Source organism: Rhamphochromis longiceps, linkage group LG2, assembly GCF_057381845.1.
Source record: "Rhamphochromis longiceps isolate RC_006_pf linkage group LG2, R_longiceps_female_GT1.1, whole genome shotgun sequence".
Classification (NCBI taxonomy): Eukaryota; Metazoa; Chordata; class Actinopteri; order Cichliformes; family Cichlidae; genus Rhamphochromis; species Rhamphochromis longiceps.
In genome coordinates this window covers 1,873,730-1,892,506 of record NC_140558.1, presented here as the reverse complement: position 1 = coordinate 1,892,506, position 18,777 = coordinate 1,873,730, and the positions used below count along the sequence as shown (strand labels likewise).

The following is an 18,777-nucleotide window of genomic DNA, read 5'->3' as shown; positions in this document are numbered from 1 at the left end:
ATTACGCACTTGAGAAATAAATTCCTTCTCGCTCCTGTCCCCTTTTCTCTTTGCCTGCAGGCAGGTATCCTTAAGAGAAGTCAGTCTGCGCTCAGAGGGAGGTAGAGAGATACAGAGAAGCAGTGAGGGAGACGAAGGCCGAGCGGACGAGCAACCCCAACAGCCAATCAGGAGAGAGCTTTCCGCGTGATTTACAGCTGCGGGGGCTGAGAGGGGAGGCGCGACTCAGGGAAAAAAGCAAACAGTTGAGTGAAGAGCATCAGTGGAGAGTGGAGTGGAGGCGGCTGCAGTGAGGAACAGGACGCCGAGAGGAAAGAGACAGCCAGAGTCTGCAGTAGATTTCATCACTGAAGACAGAGTCGTATGTTTTTCCTGTGGATTATAATTTATGTTTCCAACTTTCAGCTGTCTGAGATTCTGCGCTTTACTGGAATGTGCGCTGAGGCTTCACCTGGACGCATGTGCGAAAGTAACAGAGCCAGTTTTTAAAAGTGAAAAATATCATCGAGTCCTTTGGATTCCTGTCAGAAATGAAATGCGCCTTTTTTTAATCCCACAGAGTTTTCCGGACCTCTTGTACATTTACAGAGACTTTACGCATTTTGGAGACTTTACGCATTTACTGTAATGGGTGATGTAAACTGACATTTTTTCACTAACATATATGATATTTTTACCCAAGTGCACTTGTTTTCACGGCGATGATTGTGCTTTTGCTTGTCCTGTGCATCGCGGATGGAGTGCTCTGTCAGATACGCTACTCTGTCCCGGAGGAGGCGGACCATGGCACGCTGGTGGGAAATATTGCCGAGGACCTGGGTCTGGACCTCACCAAGCTAGCCTCCCGGCGCTTCCAAGTGGTGCCCAACTCTCGGACACCCTATCTGGAGGTGAACCTGGAGAACGGGGTCCTGTTCGTTAACGAGAAAATCGACCGGGAGCAGATTTGCAAGCAGAGTGCGAGCTGTCAGCTAAACATGGAGGTGTTCTTGGAGAACCCATTAGAACTATTCCGGGTTGAAATCGAAGTGGTGGACATTAACGACAACCCACCCAGTTTCCCGGAGACCGATATCACGGTGGAGATCTCAGAGAGCGCCACTTCGGGCACCCGCTTCCCCTTGGAGAGCGCGTTCGACCCGGACGTTGGCTCCAACGCTTTACGCACGTACGATATCACCACGAACAACTTCTTTTACCTGGACGTGCAGACCCAGACGGACGGGAACAAGTTCGCGGAGCTTGTGTTGGAGAAGCCGCTGGACCGGGAGCAGCAGACGGCGCACAGGTACGTGCTAACCGCCGTGGACGGCGGTCAGCCTCCGCGGACTGGCACCGCGCTGCTGGTCGTCAAAGTGTTGGACTCTAACGACAACGTGCCCGTGTTTGAGCAGCCGGTGTACACGGTGAGCCTGTCGGAGAACGCGCCGCTGGGCACGCTCGTCATACAGCTGAACGCCACCGACCTGGACGAGGGACTGAATGGAGAAATCGTTTATTCATTCAGCAACCACATCTCCAGCCGCGTCAAAGACCTGTTCTCTATAGATTCACGCACCGGGCGCATCGAGGTGCGCGGAGAGGTGGATTTCGAGGAGAGCAGCCTCTATCAAATCTTTGTTCAGGCCAAAGATCTGGGACCAAACGCCGTGCCCGCGCACTGTAAAGTCCTCGTCAAACTCAGCGACGTGAACGACAACGCACCGGAAATTACTTTCAGCACTGTCACGGAGTCGGTGAGCGAGAATGCGGCTCCCGGGACCGTGATCGCGCTGCTGAGCGTCACGGATCGGGACGCAGAGGAGAACGGACAGGTCCACGTGGAGATCCTCGGCGACGTCCCGTTTAAACTGAAATCTTCCTTTAAAAATTACTTCACTATAGTCACCGACGGGCCGCTGAACCGCGAGCAGGCGGACTCCTACTCCGTCACTGTGGTCGCGCGCGATAAAGGAACGCCGTCACTGGCCACCAGTAAATCCATTCGAGTGCAGGTGTCAGACGAAAACGACAACGCGCCCACGTTCACACAGCCCGTATATGACGTGTACGTGACAGAAAACAACGTGCCAGGGGCGTACATACACGCGGTGACGGCCCTGGACCCGGACATTGGGCAGAATGCTGTCATCAGCTACTCCATATTAGAGTGTGACATCCAGGGCATGTCAGTCAAAACCTACGTGTCAATCAACGAGGAGACAGGCTATCTCTATGCTCTCAGATCATTCGATTATGAGCAGCTGAAGGAGTTCACGTTCATGGTCAAGGCCAAAGACGCAGGGACCCCAGAGCTCTCCTCCAATGCCACTGTTAAAGTCATCATTGTGGACCAGAATGACAACGCCCCGCTAGTGCTGGCTCCCCTGGGAAAGAACGGCACAGCCAAGGAGCCCCTGCCTCGCTCTGCTGAGCCAGGCTATCTGGTGACACGTGTCGTGGCCATGGATGCGGATGATGGAGAGAACGCTCGTCTGTCCTACAGCATCCAGAGGGGAAATGAGAATGGCATGTTCAGGATGGACTGGAGAACAGGTGAACTCAGGACTGCGAGGCGGGTATCGGTCAAGCGAGACCCCCATCAGCAGTACGACCTGTTGATTGAGGTGCGAGACCACGGCCAGCCGCCTCTGTCCTCTAGCGCCAGCGTGCTGGTGGTGCTGGTGGACAGTGTGGCTGAAGGCCGTGGCGGTGGGGAGAAAGGCGGGACCTCCAAGGCAAAGGACAGCACCCTGGACCTCACTCTCATCCTTATCATCGCCCTGGGCTCCGTCTCCTTCATCTTCCTCCTGGTTATGATTGTGCTGGCTGTGCGCTGTCAGAAGGACAAAAAGCTTAACATCTATACTTGCCTGACCAGTGACTGCTGTTTTGGCTGCAGCTCCTGCTGCTCGCGGCAGGGCAGGGCCCGCAAGAAAAAGCTCAGCAAGTCGGATATCATGCTGGTGCAAAGTGCCGTTAACGTCAGCGGGGCTGGCACAGCTCAAGTCCCTGTGGAGGAATCTGGGAGCTTTGGCTCCCACCACCAAAACCAGAACTATTGCTACCAGGTATGTCTCACTCCAGAGTCTGCCAAAACTGACCTCATGTTCCTAAAGCCATGTAGTCCTTCTAGGAGCACAGACACCGATCACAACCCGTGTGGGGCCATAGTGACAGGGTACACAGACCAGCAGCCTGACATCATATCAAACGGCAGCATTTTATCAAATGAGGTAAGAGCCCCTCTCCTGCCTGCGGTTTAAACCTTTCCATCTGAGTTCCTCCGCATGCCTAAACCTGATTCATGTCCCCTTAGACGTCTGATAAGAATGAAATATAAACCAGAGACATTCAGGAGCCATTTCATCCCCCAAATTTCACTTCACTGGCATGCTAGCTCCTCAGATGGGTGTTACTGTGTGCCGATACATCAACTGTAACACAATGTGATAGAAAATGAAAGCAGATATAGAAATGAGAAACCTTGACTTTTGCGATCCTTAAACAGCAACGACTGCATGTTTATGATGTGCTTCCACGGCTGATAAATTAGAAAAGGTGTATAAAGACAATGTATGTTGGCAAAGAGGCTGCTGGTGGGTGTGGGAGTATAATGGGTGTATATGTGTGCGTGAAGCCCAGTCACCCAGGATTAAATATATACTGTTCAAACTGTTGGATCTCTGGGCTGCTGCAGCCTACATAGGTGCGCTACTTCACCTTGCACCTTGGCAACATGTCTGCAGAGCTTCCCCTCCCTGTGGGATGGAAGTCTCCACTGGTGGAGATGAATGACACATGTAATAGTTACGTCAACTCAAAGCTGTGTGGGTTGTGTCGTCTCTGGCTCGATGGATGTAATGTTCTTTTGTTTTTCTGCTGCTTTGTTCTCTCTACATAAGGAGACGCACTAAAAGCTGCCCCTTCTCTTTCAGACCAAACACCAGCGAGCTGAACTCAGCTACTTGGTCGACAGGCCGCGACGTGTCAACAGGTAAATATGGAAAAAGCCCTTCTACCTGCTCTTCTACCAGCTGGTCTGCTTCTAGCTCATTTGCTGATATCTCCCATTACTGTGATGCTGACATGGATTAAGAAAAACAAAGCGAGGTCGTCTTTCTTTATTTTAATGTTCTCTTCATTTCAGTTCAGCCTTTCAGGAGGCCGACCTGGTCAGCTCCAAAGACAGTGGCCACGGAGACAGCGAGCAGGGAGACAGCGACCACGACGCCACCAATCGAGGCCATTCGTCTGGTAAGTGCTGGCTTTGTATGAACTCTTTGTCTTCTCTCTGCCCCTTGGCATCTATAGATCTGAGGAGGATCTGCTGATTAGCATTGTGGTCCAGAAGCTGCTCGTCTCTCCACTGTTGAAATCTGGCAGCACATTGTGCAGGGCTGGAAAAATGAATGCTTATTTCTAAAGGTCATCATCATCCACAGCCAGAGTCTGAGGTCTTTTAGCTGTTGTGTTGTGCCTGCGTGGGATTATCGCTTAAACTCTTGCACCAGAATCAAACCTTTCCCTGTGAGCCGCATCCAAGTGCTCGCTCCTAAAGCCGACATATAATATTTGTTACTGTGATGTTTGCCGTGTGGTGATTGAATGTCTTGAGTGAGGCTTCCACTGCTGTTTGTAAATATGTGGCGGCGTTAATGAGGATCCTGCTCCCTGTGAGCGCGGTCACTCGGTGCTGCAGACCACTTGACGAGGTGTGATGGGCTTGTTAATGAGACTGGGCTCGCACTGGAGTGCTGGGAAGCCGACCAAATAGGTTGTGGCTGTAGCAAACAAACCGTGCAATTCATCCGTTCATTAGATTAATTAATGCACTTATTCATGCTGTTACTCTCTAACTGCACGCCCCCCCTGCTTGTTTTTTCCTCCCTTCCATGCACGGGCTGTTTTTCTCATTTAATTCTTCCCTGCCTTACAAGAGGACCCTGCTGATGTATAAAAGCTAGGTTTAGCTCTTTATTTGGTGCCCACTGTGGATGAGGTCTGTCATCATGTCTGGTCAGCCACAGCAGGCGCCCCCATCGTGTCAAATGGAATTTGCCTGCCACTTCCAGTGTCACCCCAGTAGGCCTGGTTTACATGGAGCTCAGTGACAGAGGCACGCAGAGCCGGACCCGTCTCTGCCAGCACGGCCTGACTTTACACAGATACCCTGCTGTCTTTATTTTTCCTTCTAATCTGCTTTATGTGCATGGAGGTGTACTACTTTGACTTTATTAGCATGTGCACACTCTCTGATGCGTTTTACTGACAGGAGATGTTCTTACATTTCATGACTGTTCCAAGAAACAGACAAACAGGAATAAATAAAGACTTCCTGAGCTCAGATTGCATGATTATATAAACCGTGCTGCGTGCTCAGAGTTGGTGAGTTAGTGGAGATTAACACAATTTGTTGTTGATTTAAATAAACTGGACCAGCACACAGTGACCCGGGGCCTCTGTTCCGATTTCTCCAACTTGCTTTGCTTAGAACTTAATTCATGCTAATTTATGTTCATGTACGCTCCACATGTGTGCTGATTATCAGCTGAAACAATGAAGCATGTCTGTGATTTAACAGATCACGCTTAGCTTAAGCTGCTGTTGCTGTTTGTTAGACCATGCTAGCATCACATGTTAGCCTACCCATACAGTCCCTACTCTGGATGGTCCAGCACGTCCAGCTGTGAAACAGCGTCCCATACCCTTTGCATACCCTTGGTGCGGCAGATAGCATGAGTTACTTTGTTGCAAAGCTTAATGCCTTTACCCAGATTATTTACTGTGCATTTAGTCGTTGTTTGATTAGGATAATTGATAGCACGGCTTAGAGCGCCATCATTCTGCGAGCTAATCTAGTTTGTCAGTAGTGAGGCTGCATCAGTGTTTAATAAGTCCACGTGTTAGCTTTCCTCTTGGCTCTCACAGACTTCATGAATGCATCACCTTTTTCTCTTTCATCTAGAGCTGGGCGATATGAGATTTTTTCATATCACGATATGTTTTTTTCATTTCAGGTGATAACGATATCTATCACGATATCAGCCAAATAACTATATTTGTAAGATTTAAATGTGCCGTTGCTCACAAGTAAAATGTGAAATTATCAGCAGCTTGTTTTTAAATATTTATTTCCCATAATAAGTTCAACAGGGTAGATGTACTTAAGGAACATGAGACTTTTTCAGATAAATAAAGGCAAATATTGCAAACTACACAAAAGGCAGCTGCTAAAGCGTTTAAGTTTCAAAACAGAACAAACGAAACAGACTAAATTGTCAATTCCACTTAGAAACAAAATATTAATTCTAAAAATAAATCTTAGTTTGTTTTACAGAAGAACAGACAAAACTGACTAACTTTTGTCAATATCAAATAAACTGAGAACTAAAAGGAAATTCTCAATCTCTCCTTGTTGTATAGCTTATCTTTTCAAACAGTTTTAACAGTTACTTTAGTCTGACAAAAGCCGAATGACGAATCAGCGCTTCCAGTCAGAGACTGAGGCTACGTCCACATGTACGCGGGTATTTTTGAAAACGGAGATTTTCCGTTTTCGTTTTAAAAAATAATCCCGTCCACACATAAAGGCAGAAATGAAGGAAAACGCTGCTATGAACATGCCAAAGCAGCAGGTGGCGCTAGATTCCTAACCGTGCAGAAATGTTGGCCAATCAGAAGTCTAGAAGCCTCAGTGGGAAAAAGTAAACAAAGCTGGGGCATAGAAGCAGAACCGAGTCGTATGTGTGGAGGGACAGTAACTGTGTGTATATGTAAGCATTTAAACACTGCAGAGAGTAGAATTAACAGTATTGTAGAAATTCATTTCACCGAAACAATAACGTGGCGCACAGTGACGCATGCACCAGTTTATTGTATTTCCAGACTTGCTTTCGGCACAATTTACAGTGCACGCTACTCTGTTTTTGTCAGACTTGAAATAGCCGAAATACCTTCACACTACGGAGCTTCTATGGCTCTTCCGTTCGACAATCTCTCCGGCGTTGGAACCATCATCTGTTTTCTCTTCGGTCACGCTCGGTTGATTTTTCTAGTCGGCACACTCATTTCCTCCATTACCCGCTGGCTGCTTCCCAAACAAACACACGTGTGGCTTGGCACTTGTGCTGTACGTAACAAGTCACGCGACGTGACGCTGCGGCTGTGATTGGTTCGGCTCTGCGCTACTTAGTTTGGATTGGCTGACCTTTTTTTTTTTTTTTTTTTTTTTAAGAGGACAAGAGCGGCGAGGTCTATCGCGATAGCTTAATTTCTCTATCGAGTAAAAGTTATATCGCGATACATATCGTTATCGTTCTATCGCCCAGCTCTACTTTCATCCTTCCTTTCTTTCTGTGCAGTCAGAGTTATAGGACACGACTGATTTCATTTACCTCATAAAATACTATATCTTCACCTGCTGGAGGCTGGAGGCAGGCCCAGTGTTCATCATTATTCTCATATCCTTTTCTTTTTTTTTGAAGCGTAGCCGTTGTTGTATTTTTTGTTGACACGGTGATTTGTGTTCTTCTTCCTGTGGTTAGCTGCTTTGTCATGCCAACATTTTCTGCTGCTTCAGGCACTCAGCTCTGTTGTTCTCTGATCAAAGGCCGCTCCGTTTTTCCTCATCAAGGATGTAAAGAGACCAGACGTCACCTGTAATGAACACGTGAACCGGCTGAAAGAGCCGTTTAACTCAAACAGGATTTTGTAGCATTGGAGACAAACTGGTTACGTTTGGATCGAGTGTGGAGGAAAAACTGCTGCTCAGATCAGAGCGGATATCATTTTCGAGGTATCTGAGTGCAGCGTTACAGTCACGTGAATATACACTTATGAGTGTGTGTGTGTGTAACCATGGCTGTGATATAGTCCAATCAGAAATGCAGACTCTGTTTAACATTCAACGAGCTTCCTTGACTGCTGTCATGTTTATTATCACTGCTGCGGTTTACACACAGTCAGAATTGGTCTGTTAAACTATTCTAGGATGAAATGAATGAGTTCTTAATTGTGTAATTATCCCCTTTCTAACATGCCAAGAATAATGAGTCACATTTGAACAGAAATAGCTGATTCTGTCTGACCAGCAGCCAAAAAAGCCCAAAGACATTCAGTCCTCAGTGTCTGACGGTGGTGAAAGATCCTTTAATGAAACAAGAGGAGGAATAACTTTGTACAAAATTTAGCACAAGAAGAAAAAAAAGGGGGAGGGGGGGCTTTAAGTGGTGGAAATGGATCAAAAGTTAAAATGCTTCAAGCCTTTGTTGGTTATTGGAGAGTCTTTACCTCAGCCAAACGTGGAGCCGAGAAGAAGCTCGAGTATTAAACTATCACTGAATTACAATACATGTGAAATACATATGAAGTCATAGTGGCATTTATTTTAAATAAGAACACATCACATGTTTGCTGGGTAGCTCTGCATAAACGACTTTATTTCTAAATATGTAAGTTAATGAGTTCATCATTCATCTGGAATTCATCCATGAATATCATCTGGATTTTTTTTATTAGGGCCCAATGCAATACCACCGTATTATTATTGTTGTTGTTGTTGTTGTTGTTGTTGTTGTTGTTGTTGTTATTATTATTATTATTATTATTGTGGCAAATGTATTGGCTTTTTTGAGGGCCTAAAGATGCTCAAAAACTCAAAAGTTTTGCACATGCATCGGGTCTGGTGAAAATGTACATATGTTCATGTTTTCAGACATGGGCGGGGCAAAATGGCTCAATAGCGCCACCTAGAAGAATGAAACAATATAGGCCCGGGCTGGGTATGATGTACATGTATGAGATTTTGCACACATATCTAACATCAAGAGGTGCACATTTCCAGGCGTTGTAGTTTTGCAAACTCCTCCTGGGGAAATGTGAAAAAGCGACTTTTTAGTGATCCATAAACATTATTTTGGTGTAATTATAAAAAACTATAAAGCAGATGAGAGACGAGCAGAGGGAGAAGACTTGAGTCTGCAGTTTATTGTCTTACAGCTGGATGTGCTCTCTGCCTGCTCGGTTGTTTGGCACTAAAACCATTTGGTTACCGTGTGTTGTTATTGCTGCCCCCCTCCCATCACAGCACCCACCACCAAGGAGATGAGGTGTTCCTGAGATCCCAGCACTATCTGAAGTATTTGACCAGCAATAAAAGCTTTTATATAAAATGATAATAACATCATTATAGTGTGTTAGCAGCTCGTTATGACACAGTCCACGCATGTTAAAATAATTTATAAAATAGTTGTTTTTTATTTCACAAACTGATAACATAGATACAATTTTAACATTACAAATGTTAATTTAAATATTTAATATTTAAATTTCCAAAGTTTAATTATGTATCGAATAGGGGTGGGGGGAAAAATCGATACTGTGTAGTATCGTGATATTTTGTTTGCTAATAATGTATCGATACAGGGACAGCAGAAATCGATATTTTGTTACAAAAAAGGTTTTTGTGCTCTGACTTCAGAGCATGTTGATCCTTTTTCTGAGCAACAATCCTGACACTGTCCAAATGTGTTTAACTTGTTTTTGGCAGCAATAAACATGACAGTTTACTTATTTTATTTTAAGACATGTCTTATTTTAATTAAGTTTAAAACTTTTTTATTTAATGTAAAATTATATTTTGTTTTAATTTACTTCCAAATTCTTCAGTTGCTGAAGGGGCTGCATAGTTTTCATATTGCATAGTTCAGAATAGCTGTAATTGTACCAGATGGTTGCATTCAGTTCAGTTGGACTAGACTGTAATACAAACCGTTCAGTTTGTCAACAATAAAACTGAGATGAGAGAAAGACTGAGTGTGAGACTTTGTTATTAGATAAAATGAATATTGATCAAGTTTACCTTTATGTACAGAATCTGAATATCGCAAAATATTTTAAAAATTGCAATAATATCGTATCGTGAGTTAAATATCGTGATAATATCGTACCGTGGGATGTTTGGTGATTCCCACCTCTAGTATCGAATGACAGCCTGCTTGTGATTCACTGTGTAAACTCCTGACATGACTGTGAAGAAACCACATGAACCTGTAAAAGATGTTTGGAAGGAGAAAGTTGACTGAGCTTAGTACTTAGCACCAGTATTAATATATTATATTATGAGTTTAAGAAAACAGAGCAAATGTGGGTTCAGTTGTGAGGTTTGAATTCTCCGAGGCGAGACGGCTGAGCAGCTGTGGATTCAGACCCTCTGGGACCACTCGTCCACGTTTCCAGTCCTGCTCCATTTTATCAATACGGCCAATGTCGTGCACTCGGAGCAGATCGAGTCGAGGCGCTTATCCAATTTTCAACCCCTCCTCCACCCCCGCCGCATTCCCGTCTCCCCCCCTGCCGAGATGAATTTCTCCTTAGGCCTGCCGTTCACGTTATCACCGTGGTAACAGCTCGCTGATCAGTAATTCATTTTTCAGACCTCTGCATACCAATTACCAAATGAAGGTTATTATCGGGACTTTGCGTTTGCCCTGTGCGAGCGGCGTTCGGAATGCTAAGATGAGACGAGGTGTCGGAAGCAACGAGGGTCAGCTCGCTCCAAGAGCTCGCTGCCCTCCCTCCCCCATCTCCTCGCTGCTCCTGCTTGTGTGTGTCTTAGTGTGAGACATGTTGACATAGTTCTTCTTAATCCTGCGTTGAAGTGGAGGCCAGACACTGACAATTTTCTGCGAGCGTGATTTATGAAGCTTCTTTCAGCTGCAGAGCACAGGCGGAGGACGCCGTGGAGAGAGAAGAGTATCACCTGCAACCTTTATTCACATTTTAAGCACAGCCCTGTGTGTGTGTTTACGACTGCCTCGTTCGACAGGGGAACGTGTAGTTTTGAGAAGATGTCGTGACGTGGCTCTGTGGCTGAATCCCCCTCGCCGAGGCCAAACGCCACATTTCCTGTTCCTATTTTGAGAATTAACACAGCGTCCATTTTGTAATATAAGCAGAGCTCTTCTTTCCACGCTGTGTTTTTGCTGCTCACAGTGCAACGCTGTCTGCGCGAGCAGGTGCACTGATATAGTGTGTCAGCACTGCTTTGCCTCGTGGCTGCGGCTCCATCAAAGTGTACAATAAGTTGTTTCCTTCCATGTAAGAGGCCGTACTAAAGCCTCCTGCCGTGGTATATTTATGGCACGTTGCTTAATATTTAATAGGAAACCCTCTCGTTAGGAGACTGGGCACTTTTCCAAGTTGCTAGTGACAGCAAGCCAAATTAATCCTCTTGTAACAAAGCAAATTCCCCCTTTGCTGACCGTTAAGGACACAGAACAAAATGCACACACTCTGCTTACTGGGATGACAGCAGTCTTAGCCTAATCAGTCTGTATTCAGAGGGATTAGCAGCAGATAGCCTGAGCTGGACATTTTAGCCCCAAACAGAGTCAAACACACACACACGCAAGGATTTAGGCTTCGAAAACATGCGTCCGCAAGATCTGGGCCCAAGTGCAAAAACATTTGGGGCAGCAAACACAAAATTTGGCTTAAGGCTTACAGTTGGCCTGCATAGCTGCGCTTTTCATATATGATGAACTACAAAGGATGCACTTAAATCGACTGGTACCTGTAAACTCTTCAGTGCTTTCATCCCATGTTTCAGCACCTTTAACCCAACATTCGCTACAACGATGCATCGACATGCAGACACGAGGTGCAAACACCACCCGCTGAGCCATCCTGCCTGTTTGTACTGCAAACACATGATGGGTCTTTGTTGTTCCTAAAAACTGCTCACCCACTTTGAATGGATGTAGACACCTGTTAAGTAAATATGGCAGAATGTGCTAATAATGATAAAGACGGTGACTGACCGTCCACTATATGTTACACATGTTCACCGTCCTGTTGTCTTTTGTCATTTGTGATGTGCTTGAGCCGCTTGAGACAAATTGCCGATTCCTTATTTTAGGTGCAAGCTCAGGTTAAACATCTGCTGCTGTTTGACTCGATTAGTGTTACAAACACTGAAAAACCTTTTGGAACTGAATCACCCTGAAAGCATCCACTCAGTGTACCCATGCAGTGACACGAGCCGGTTGTTCTTCTGATGTCAGAGTAAAAATGTAAAATCGTTGTGGAAAAACAGACCAAACAGAGTAGGTTTGGCGCAGCATTGCAAGCATGCTGCAGTAAACTCTGTAATATCGTCCTGTACTGGGAGTCCACATCTCCGAGGATCTCACCTGGACGACCAACTGCTCCAAGCTGGTCAAGAAGGCTCACCAGCGCCTCTTCTTCTTGAGGACCCTGAGGAAGAACCACCTGTCCTCAGACATCCTGGTGAACTTCTATCGTTGCACCATCGAGAGCATCCTGACCAACTGTACAACAGTCTGGTACGGGAACTGCTCTGCCTCGGACCGGAAGGCGTTGCAGAGGGTCGTGAAAACTGCCCAGCGCATCGCCGGAGCACCACTTCCTGCCATAAAAGACATCTACAGGAAGCGGTGTCTGAAAAGGGCTGGGAAAATCATCAAAGACCCCAGTCACCCATCACATGGACTCTTCACCCTCCTGCCCTCTGGGAGGCGCTACAGGAGCCTCCGGACTAAGACCACCAGGTACCGGAACAGCTTCTTCCCCACAGCTGTCAGACTCCTGAACTCTGCCTCCTGACATCTGACCCACGTTAACACATGGACTGAACACACACACACCCACAATGGACAACTGTACCCTCAAACACACAATAATAACATGGACTGAACCACCACTCACAACCACTAGCACTTTATATAGACTCTGTAGAAACTATCTACACCCTCACTTATCTTAACTGCACTACTGTATAGCTCTGTGTAAATAATCATTCTGTACATTCGATAATCTTTAATCCTACAACTGTTTACAACTTGCACAGTTCCCATTTCTGTATAGCTGTATATCTCAGATTCTGTAAAGTTATTTATTTCATATTCTGTATAGTTTTTCATATTTATATCCTGTTCATAGCCTGTACATAGCTTGTACTCACTACAGCCTGTACATACTTATAGTTATAGAATATTCACAACATACTTCATACCGTGTATATTATAACATACCATAATAGACCCATTTCTGTAATATACTCACATATCTATATTATTGCTAATATATATTGTAATATATCTATATCACTAAAGCACTTCTGGATGGATGCAAACTGCATTTCGTTGCCCTGTACCTGTGCATGTGCAATGACAATAAAGTTGAATTCTATTCTATTCTATTCTACTGCATCATCATGTCTGAACATCAGCGTGCAGCTGTCGCTCTCGAAGCGTCACGGCTAAACTCAGCTGAGAAGCTGTTTGTTTCTTGTGATGAAATCTTTATGAAGCTGAATGTGTTCGTACTGAAGCAGCAGCAGCGGAGCCACGTTGTTGATGGCTGTGTGTCAGCACAGGTTTCTTTCAGTCTATTGTGCAGCAGCTTTGATCTCAGTGCTGGGAAACAGAAAGGAATCAAAGAGCAGCTTCATAATTGCAAACTCTGAACATGTCAGATCTGGTTACAGCTTGTGCGTGCACCGTTTTGCTCGTAAAACCTTTAATTTCTTCTCCCCGCCCCCTCCCCTACAGGCGCTGATCTGTTCTCCAACTGCACAGACGAGTGTAAGGCTTTGGGCCATTCTGATCGCTGCTGGATGCCGAGCTTTGTGCCCTCTGACGGGCGCCAGGGTCCCGACTACAGGAGCAACCTCCATGTGCCCGGCATGGACTCGGTCCCCGACACAGAGGTATTTGAAAGCCCAGAGCAAACGGCCGATAGATCATTCTCCACCTTTGGCAAAGAGGCGCCTCTCAGTTCCCAACACCTCCACCAGCACCTCAGCCACCACCACGGCTCCTTAGAGAGGAAAGAGTTGGAAGCATTTCTGCCTAGCTCCAGAGCACCTTATAACCCGGCTTATTTAAGTGAGTATTGTGTTTTGCTCTGGCTGCCTTGGAGCCTGCCCGGCTCTGATCTGCTGATCAAATTAGCAGAAAAAGAAACGATTGGAAATTGAATTTTCTTCCTGGATTGGCTCGTGGAAGCTAGCGTGAAATTCATTTTAGATTTGACCGCTGTTCTCTCAGCCCTCTGTCAGAGTGTTTAACTAACTCTTCCCTCTTTCTCAAGCATCTCCATTATCTCCGTCTGTGACCATCTTATCTGCACACACACATGCAGCGCTGTGGTCTTTGGGCCCTTTCAAACAATAAATGCCAAAAGCAGTTATGATCTATAAGGTTGCTTTGATGTGGGTGGAGACGTTAGCGTTATGGGAAGCGAGACACCGGCCCTCTCACGAACAGCTGACAAACGACTGTTTTTAACCAGAGAGAAGAAGAAGGACAGACGTGGAGCTGAGCGTCTCATTCGTATTCGGCCGACGTCAGCTGGTTGATCAAAAACCGGTTTCACATAATTAAAGAGAAAATAAAGCAGGAAAAGGCCCATTTTTCTAAACTGCTATTCAGATGCCACAAACAGATCTGTCCTCAATCACTGAAATTTGGTGATAATGCTTAATTATAATTTTGTCAAGCGGCGCCTGAAGAGGCGCCTCTCTCATCATCCGGCACAGCTAGCTGGAATTATCAGAGACCCGCTGCTTTCCTCGTGCCATCATTTAAAACCACAGCACGCTGTGGGAGCAGCAGGAAAAAGGCCTTCTCCCTGTAATTAATATTTTATTCATTGGCTGCGTTTGTCTGCTTTTCCTCGTTCTGCAACAAAAGTTGTTCGATGTGAAGCAACCCACTGCTCACATTAGAGCGCTGTCGTCGCTGTGAAAGGCCGCGTGCAGTGTAGTTATGATTATGGACCGTTGCAGCAGCAGTGTGTGAAATAATAAAGCAGTAATATGAAGGTAAAAGTTGCCTTTCAGCGGTTTTTCTGCTGCAACTTGAAATGATTTGAACAAAGACAGTCGATGTGCGTCCGCTGTAAGCTGCACAGCGATTAGCTGCTCTGTCCTCGCTGTTGGTTCAACACTGAGGCGCACGGGAAGTTGTTGGAAGTTGTTTTGTCCTGTGTGTTTGTTTGGGGGGTGGGAGGAGCTCTCTAATCTCATTAAGTCAGCCAGTGATACACAAAGACCCTTTTGTCCCGGGAGGTGCAGGCCTGGGTGTGGTGTGCAGGGGGGGAGCATGAAGGAGAGGTTAGAGTGCAGACGCTCCTTTTGTTGGTGTCCTAAATAAACTGGCAGGATTCACTCTTCCCCCCAGTGCCAATATTCCCACAACACCCCCCCCCCCCCCACACACACACACACACACATGTTATCTATCAGCATTTAGCTGACACGCCGGTGACTGTGTGAGTGAGGCCGTGTCACTGCTGCTCTGCACGCACACAGATACCGACACACAACTAACCGGCTTCTGTGTTTTCTGTGCTTGCAGCGAGGAAAAGGCTTTGCTAGCTCCTTCCGCGTGGACGTACCAGAGACTGCGTGAGTTTGCACAATTTCATCGTGACGACCAAGGGTGTAAAGTTTTCAGCCCATTTTGTCCTCCACTGCCCTCATCCCTCCTCGCTCAGCAAAAACACAAAAAGAAGAAAATTTTACATGACTGCAAACAAAACGAAGAAGAAAGAAACACAAAGGAACAAAACACTCGGAGCGCTGCCGGGTTTGACAGAGACGGTGGGGAGGCTGCGGGGGAGGAACACAGGTGGAAGAATCGCCTTACTGGAGATGGCCGTTGTCTCAGCAGGACTGAGAAGCTCGCAGAGGACGAACGATGGCGACCCCCGTCACTGATCCCTTCATCTTTTTCCACTCTATGTGTGCCTGTTTACAGCACTGATGTATACATCTGTGAGGATAATGAAGCCAGATGAAGACTGCAGATGAACTACGGAAGGCAAACCCAACTGAGAGCCACCCAGAAAAACCACCACTCAGCCCTTTAGGTGTCAGAGAGAGACGCCAAGTTGTACAGGAGAATCTTTGTGCATTTCAGATGCAATACCACTGTTTTAGATTTTTCTATTCTTTTTGTGTGGTCAGGTCAAACTTTGTAAGAAAAGACTGTGGGCAGATTTTCAGTTTGTTTTATTTATTTTTTTATTTATCCGTTTGGTTTCGGTTCAGCAGCCACACGGCGGGCTCAGACCCAGTCGGCCCACGTTGTTCTGATGCGTCAAGTAGTTTCTGTCACGTGTGAGAAGTGTTTATTGTACTCTTTTAAAAGTTTGACGCTGAATATAAACCTCTCTATATAAATCTATCTATATCTTCTTGTTCTGAAGGTGTGCTGCTTGTCGGCTGGTTTCTGATTCAGAGCTTTGATCTGTTTGCTGCCCCTGAACAAGGTCGCCGGTGTTTTCACAGCCGGAGACGTAAAAAGAGACAGAACAGCCTTAGCAGATGTAAAACTCGACTTCTTATTGTTTGACATCATTTCATTATTTTTTCCACTTCAAGGTATTAATAAAGAGCATATCTATAAGTAAAATGGAGGTAATAATTTAGACTGAATCCATGGTAATTCTGTGTCATTGTAACCAAAACTTTTAAGGGTCCATTTGTAAAGGAGTGCGACAAAAACACCATCAAATGCAAAGAGTGATGTACACGGTGCAGTCCAGTATCTCTCTCACACACTGCAGACACAGACACACTAATATGCCGACAATAAATGACAAAAGTGGTAAAAACGCCGTCTGCGTTTGTTTTCGTGTGTCCTTGTTGTGAATGTGAACGCTGCTTTCTGCTCATTCCATGCATCATTTGATGCCTAATTAAAATACAGTATCAGGTAAGGCAGACCTGCCAAAGTAAATAAGGGAGATAAAGCTGCGTTTATTCAAATGATCTCAAATGAATGTAAGTCCGTTTATCCTCGGGCCGAAGGATTCCTCTTCAGGAGGATCTCTGCGACCAGGAAGCAAATTCTAAATACAAAGGAACATTATTACGATTACATCCAGTGCTCCCTCGCTGTAACCGCGCTGTTTCATTTTTGGTGCAATGTTTTATTTTTTAGCGTATTGTGTTCTGCGTCCCGATTGGCTGTAGACCATCTCGTGCCGTGTCTCCTGTACAGGACAGAGCGCGTTCAGCTCCTCACATTTACATAAATCTTCGATCGCTAGCAGTGTGACTCTGAATTATTATGATGAGTGAAAAGGAAACATTTACGTCAAACTTTACTCATCTCGTTCTTCTTGCTTCCTTTACTTCAGCACCATTGATTCATTAATGATTCCTTGATGTTGGATTCTCTCACAGCTGCTCTATCCTGTGTCCTGGACCTGAAAACAGGGTTTGATCTTTGGTTTCATTCTATAATACTGGACTTATTTTTCTAAGAAGGTTTGAACTTTGAGAGTTTAAACAAGAGAGAAAAGTGTGAAAATGTTCCTGCCTGTCTGAGAATAGAGTATAAAGTGTGCAGTGAGGGGTTTTACAGCCTCAAACATCTATAATAATTGTAAAAAATAAAGCTGGTTACTTCGCAGATTTCAGCTATCGCGGGTTATTTTTGGATCGTAACTCCGGCGATAAACGAGGGGCCGCTGTGTTATAATTAAAATGATAAGTATGTGTGTTTTATGTCAGTTTGCATTTAAATGTTCCAAGAGCTTATATTTAAATTATCACTGAGATAATTTTCAATGTGGAGACGAGTGAAGTGTTTTTGTTTTTCTGCACAGTTGCTACAAATTTTAATATGAGACAAAACTGAATGAATGCAAAAGGCAGCAGCCAAACCCACCTGACATAATAAGGTATATGTGTGTGTGTGTTTAGCCTTCTGTAAAGAACATGCTACCTCTCATTAACTCTAATTATCAACGATGAAATGAATGTGTACAGCTGTGAGGCAGATTGACGAATGAGTTTGGGGTCAGACTGAAGCTGTTTGGCAGATGATGCCACAGTGCCCTGCAGAAGGTGGCGGTTTATCACAGACCTGTCGTTTGGTTACACGGTGGAGCTTTTTTAAAGCTTCAAGCAGGAGGTTTAAGAGCCCGTTCAGGTAAAACACTTTGGACCGAGCTCAGTGACCAAAGCTTTCCAGCTCTAATCTAAGCACAAACCAGCACTCAGGATTACTTTACCAAACACACAATGACAGGTGAACGTGAGCTCGATGCAGTATTTTTAGTTTTTGAAAGAAAAAACATCAGCTTTATTGTCCTTCGTTGTCATGTCCGCTCATTTTTAATCCACTTGTTTCTTTTCAGCTCTGCAGATTTAGAGATCTCGCTGCATGTTTTCATCAGACTGAAGGAGATGTTGAAGCTGTAATCCAAGGTAGATTATAATATTTACAGATGGTGATGAATCAATAACAAGGTAGACATCAGACTAAGTAATCTGCAGGCTTAATCTTCCAGCACAAACTGAATATTCATTGATTTGTTCATCTGCCATCAAAAAAAGAAGAATCTTTGTTGGTGCAAACTACAGGGTGGGCCATTTCTATGGATACAGCGTAACAACATGGGAATGGTTACGTTGAAACCAAGCACACCATTGTTGTTCTTGTGACATTACCAATAAGTCTGATGTGTCACATGGCCCTCTTCCTATTGAAAAAACTAAAGTTGTATCCAAGATGGCCGACTTCTAAATGGCCACCATGGTCACCACCCATCTTGAGGAGTTTGCCCCTCACATATACTAATGTGCCACAAACAGGACTTTAATACCACCAACCATTCCCATGTTATTACGCTGTATCCATAGAAATGGCCCACCCTGTACAAATATTCCAAGCAAACAGGGTAAATACGACAGAAACGTCTCACTTTGTAGGCTTCAGAATGAGAAGTGAAAAATAGGACGACAAATAGCGAGTTGGC

General features: G+C 45.2%; 1 protein-coding gene across 5 annotated transcripts; it reads left to right on the top strand.

Annotated features, from left to right (window-relative positions):
- Positions 1-241: 241 nt before the first annotated feature.
- Positions 242-16,626, top strand: pcdh10b (protocadherin 10b). Of its 5 annotated transcripts, XM_085414165.1 has the most exons (6): positions 242-469; positions 560-3,215; positions 3,918-3,976; positions 4,130-4,236; positions 13,554-13,889; positions 15,363-16,626. In XM_085414165.1, the coding sequence occupies exons 2-6, from the start codon at positions 702-704 to the stop codon at positions 15,380-15,382; spliced, it is 3,036 nt and encodes a 1,011-aa protein (XP_085270291.1). In that variant the 5' UTR covers positions 242-469; positions 560-701; the 3' UTR covers positions 15,383-16,626. The 5 variants fall into 5 exon arrangements, 4 of the variants coding, with proteins under 4 accessions (XP_085270291.1, XP_085270306.1, XP_085270299.1 ...); XM_085414180.1 differs by having other exon boundaries at positions 242-3,050; XM_085414173.1 differs by having other exon boundaries at positions 242-3,215; positions 13,554-13,711.
- Positions 16,627-18,777: the final 2,151 nt, after the last annotated feature.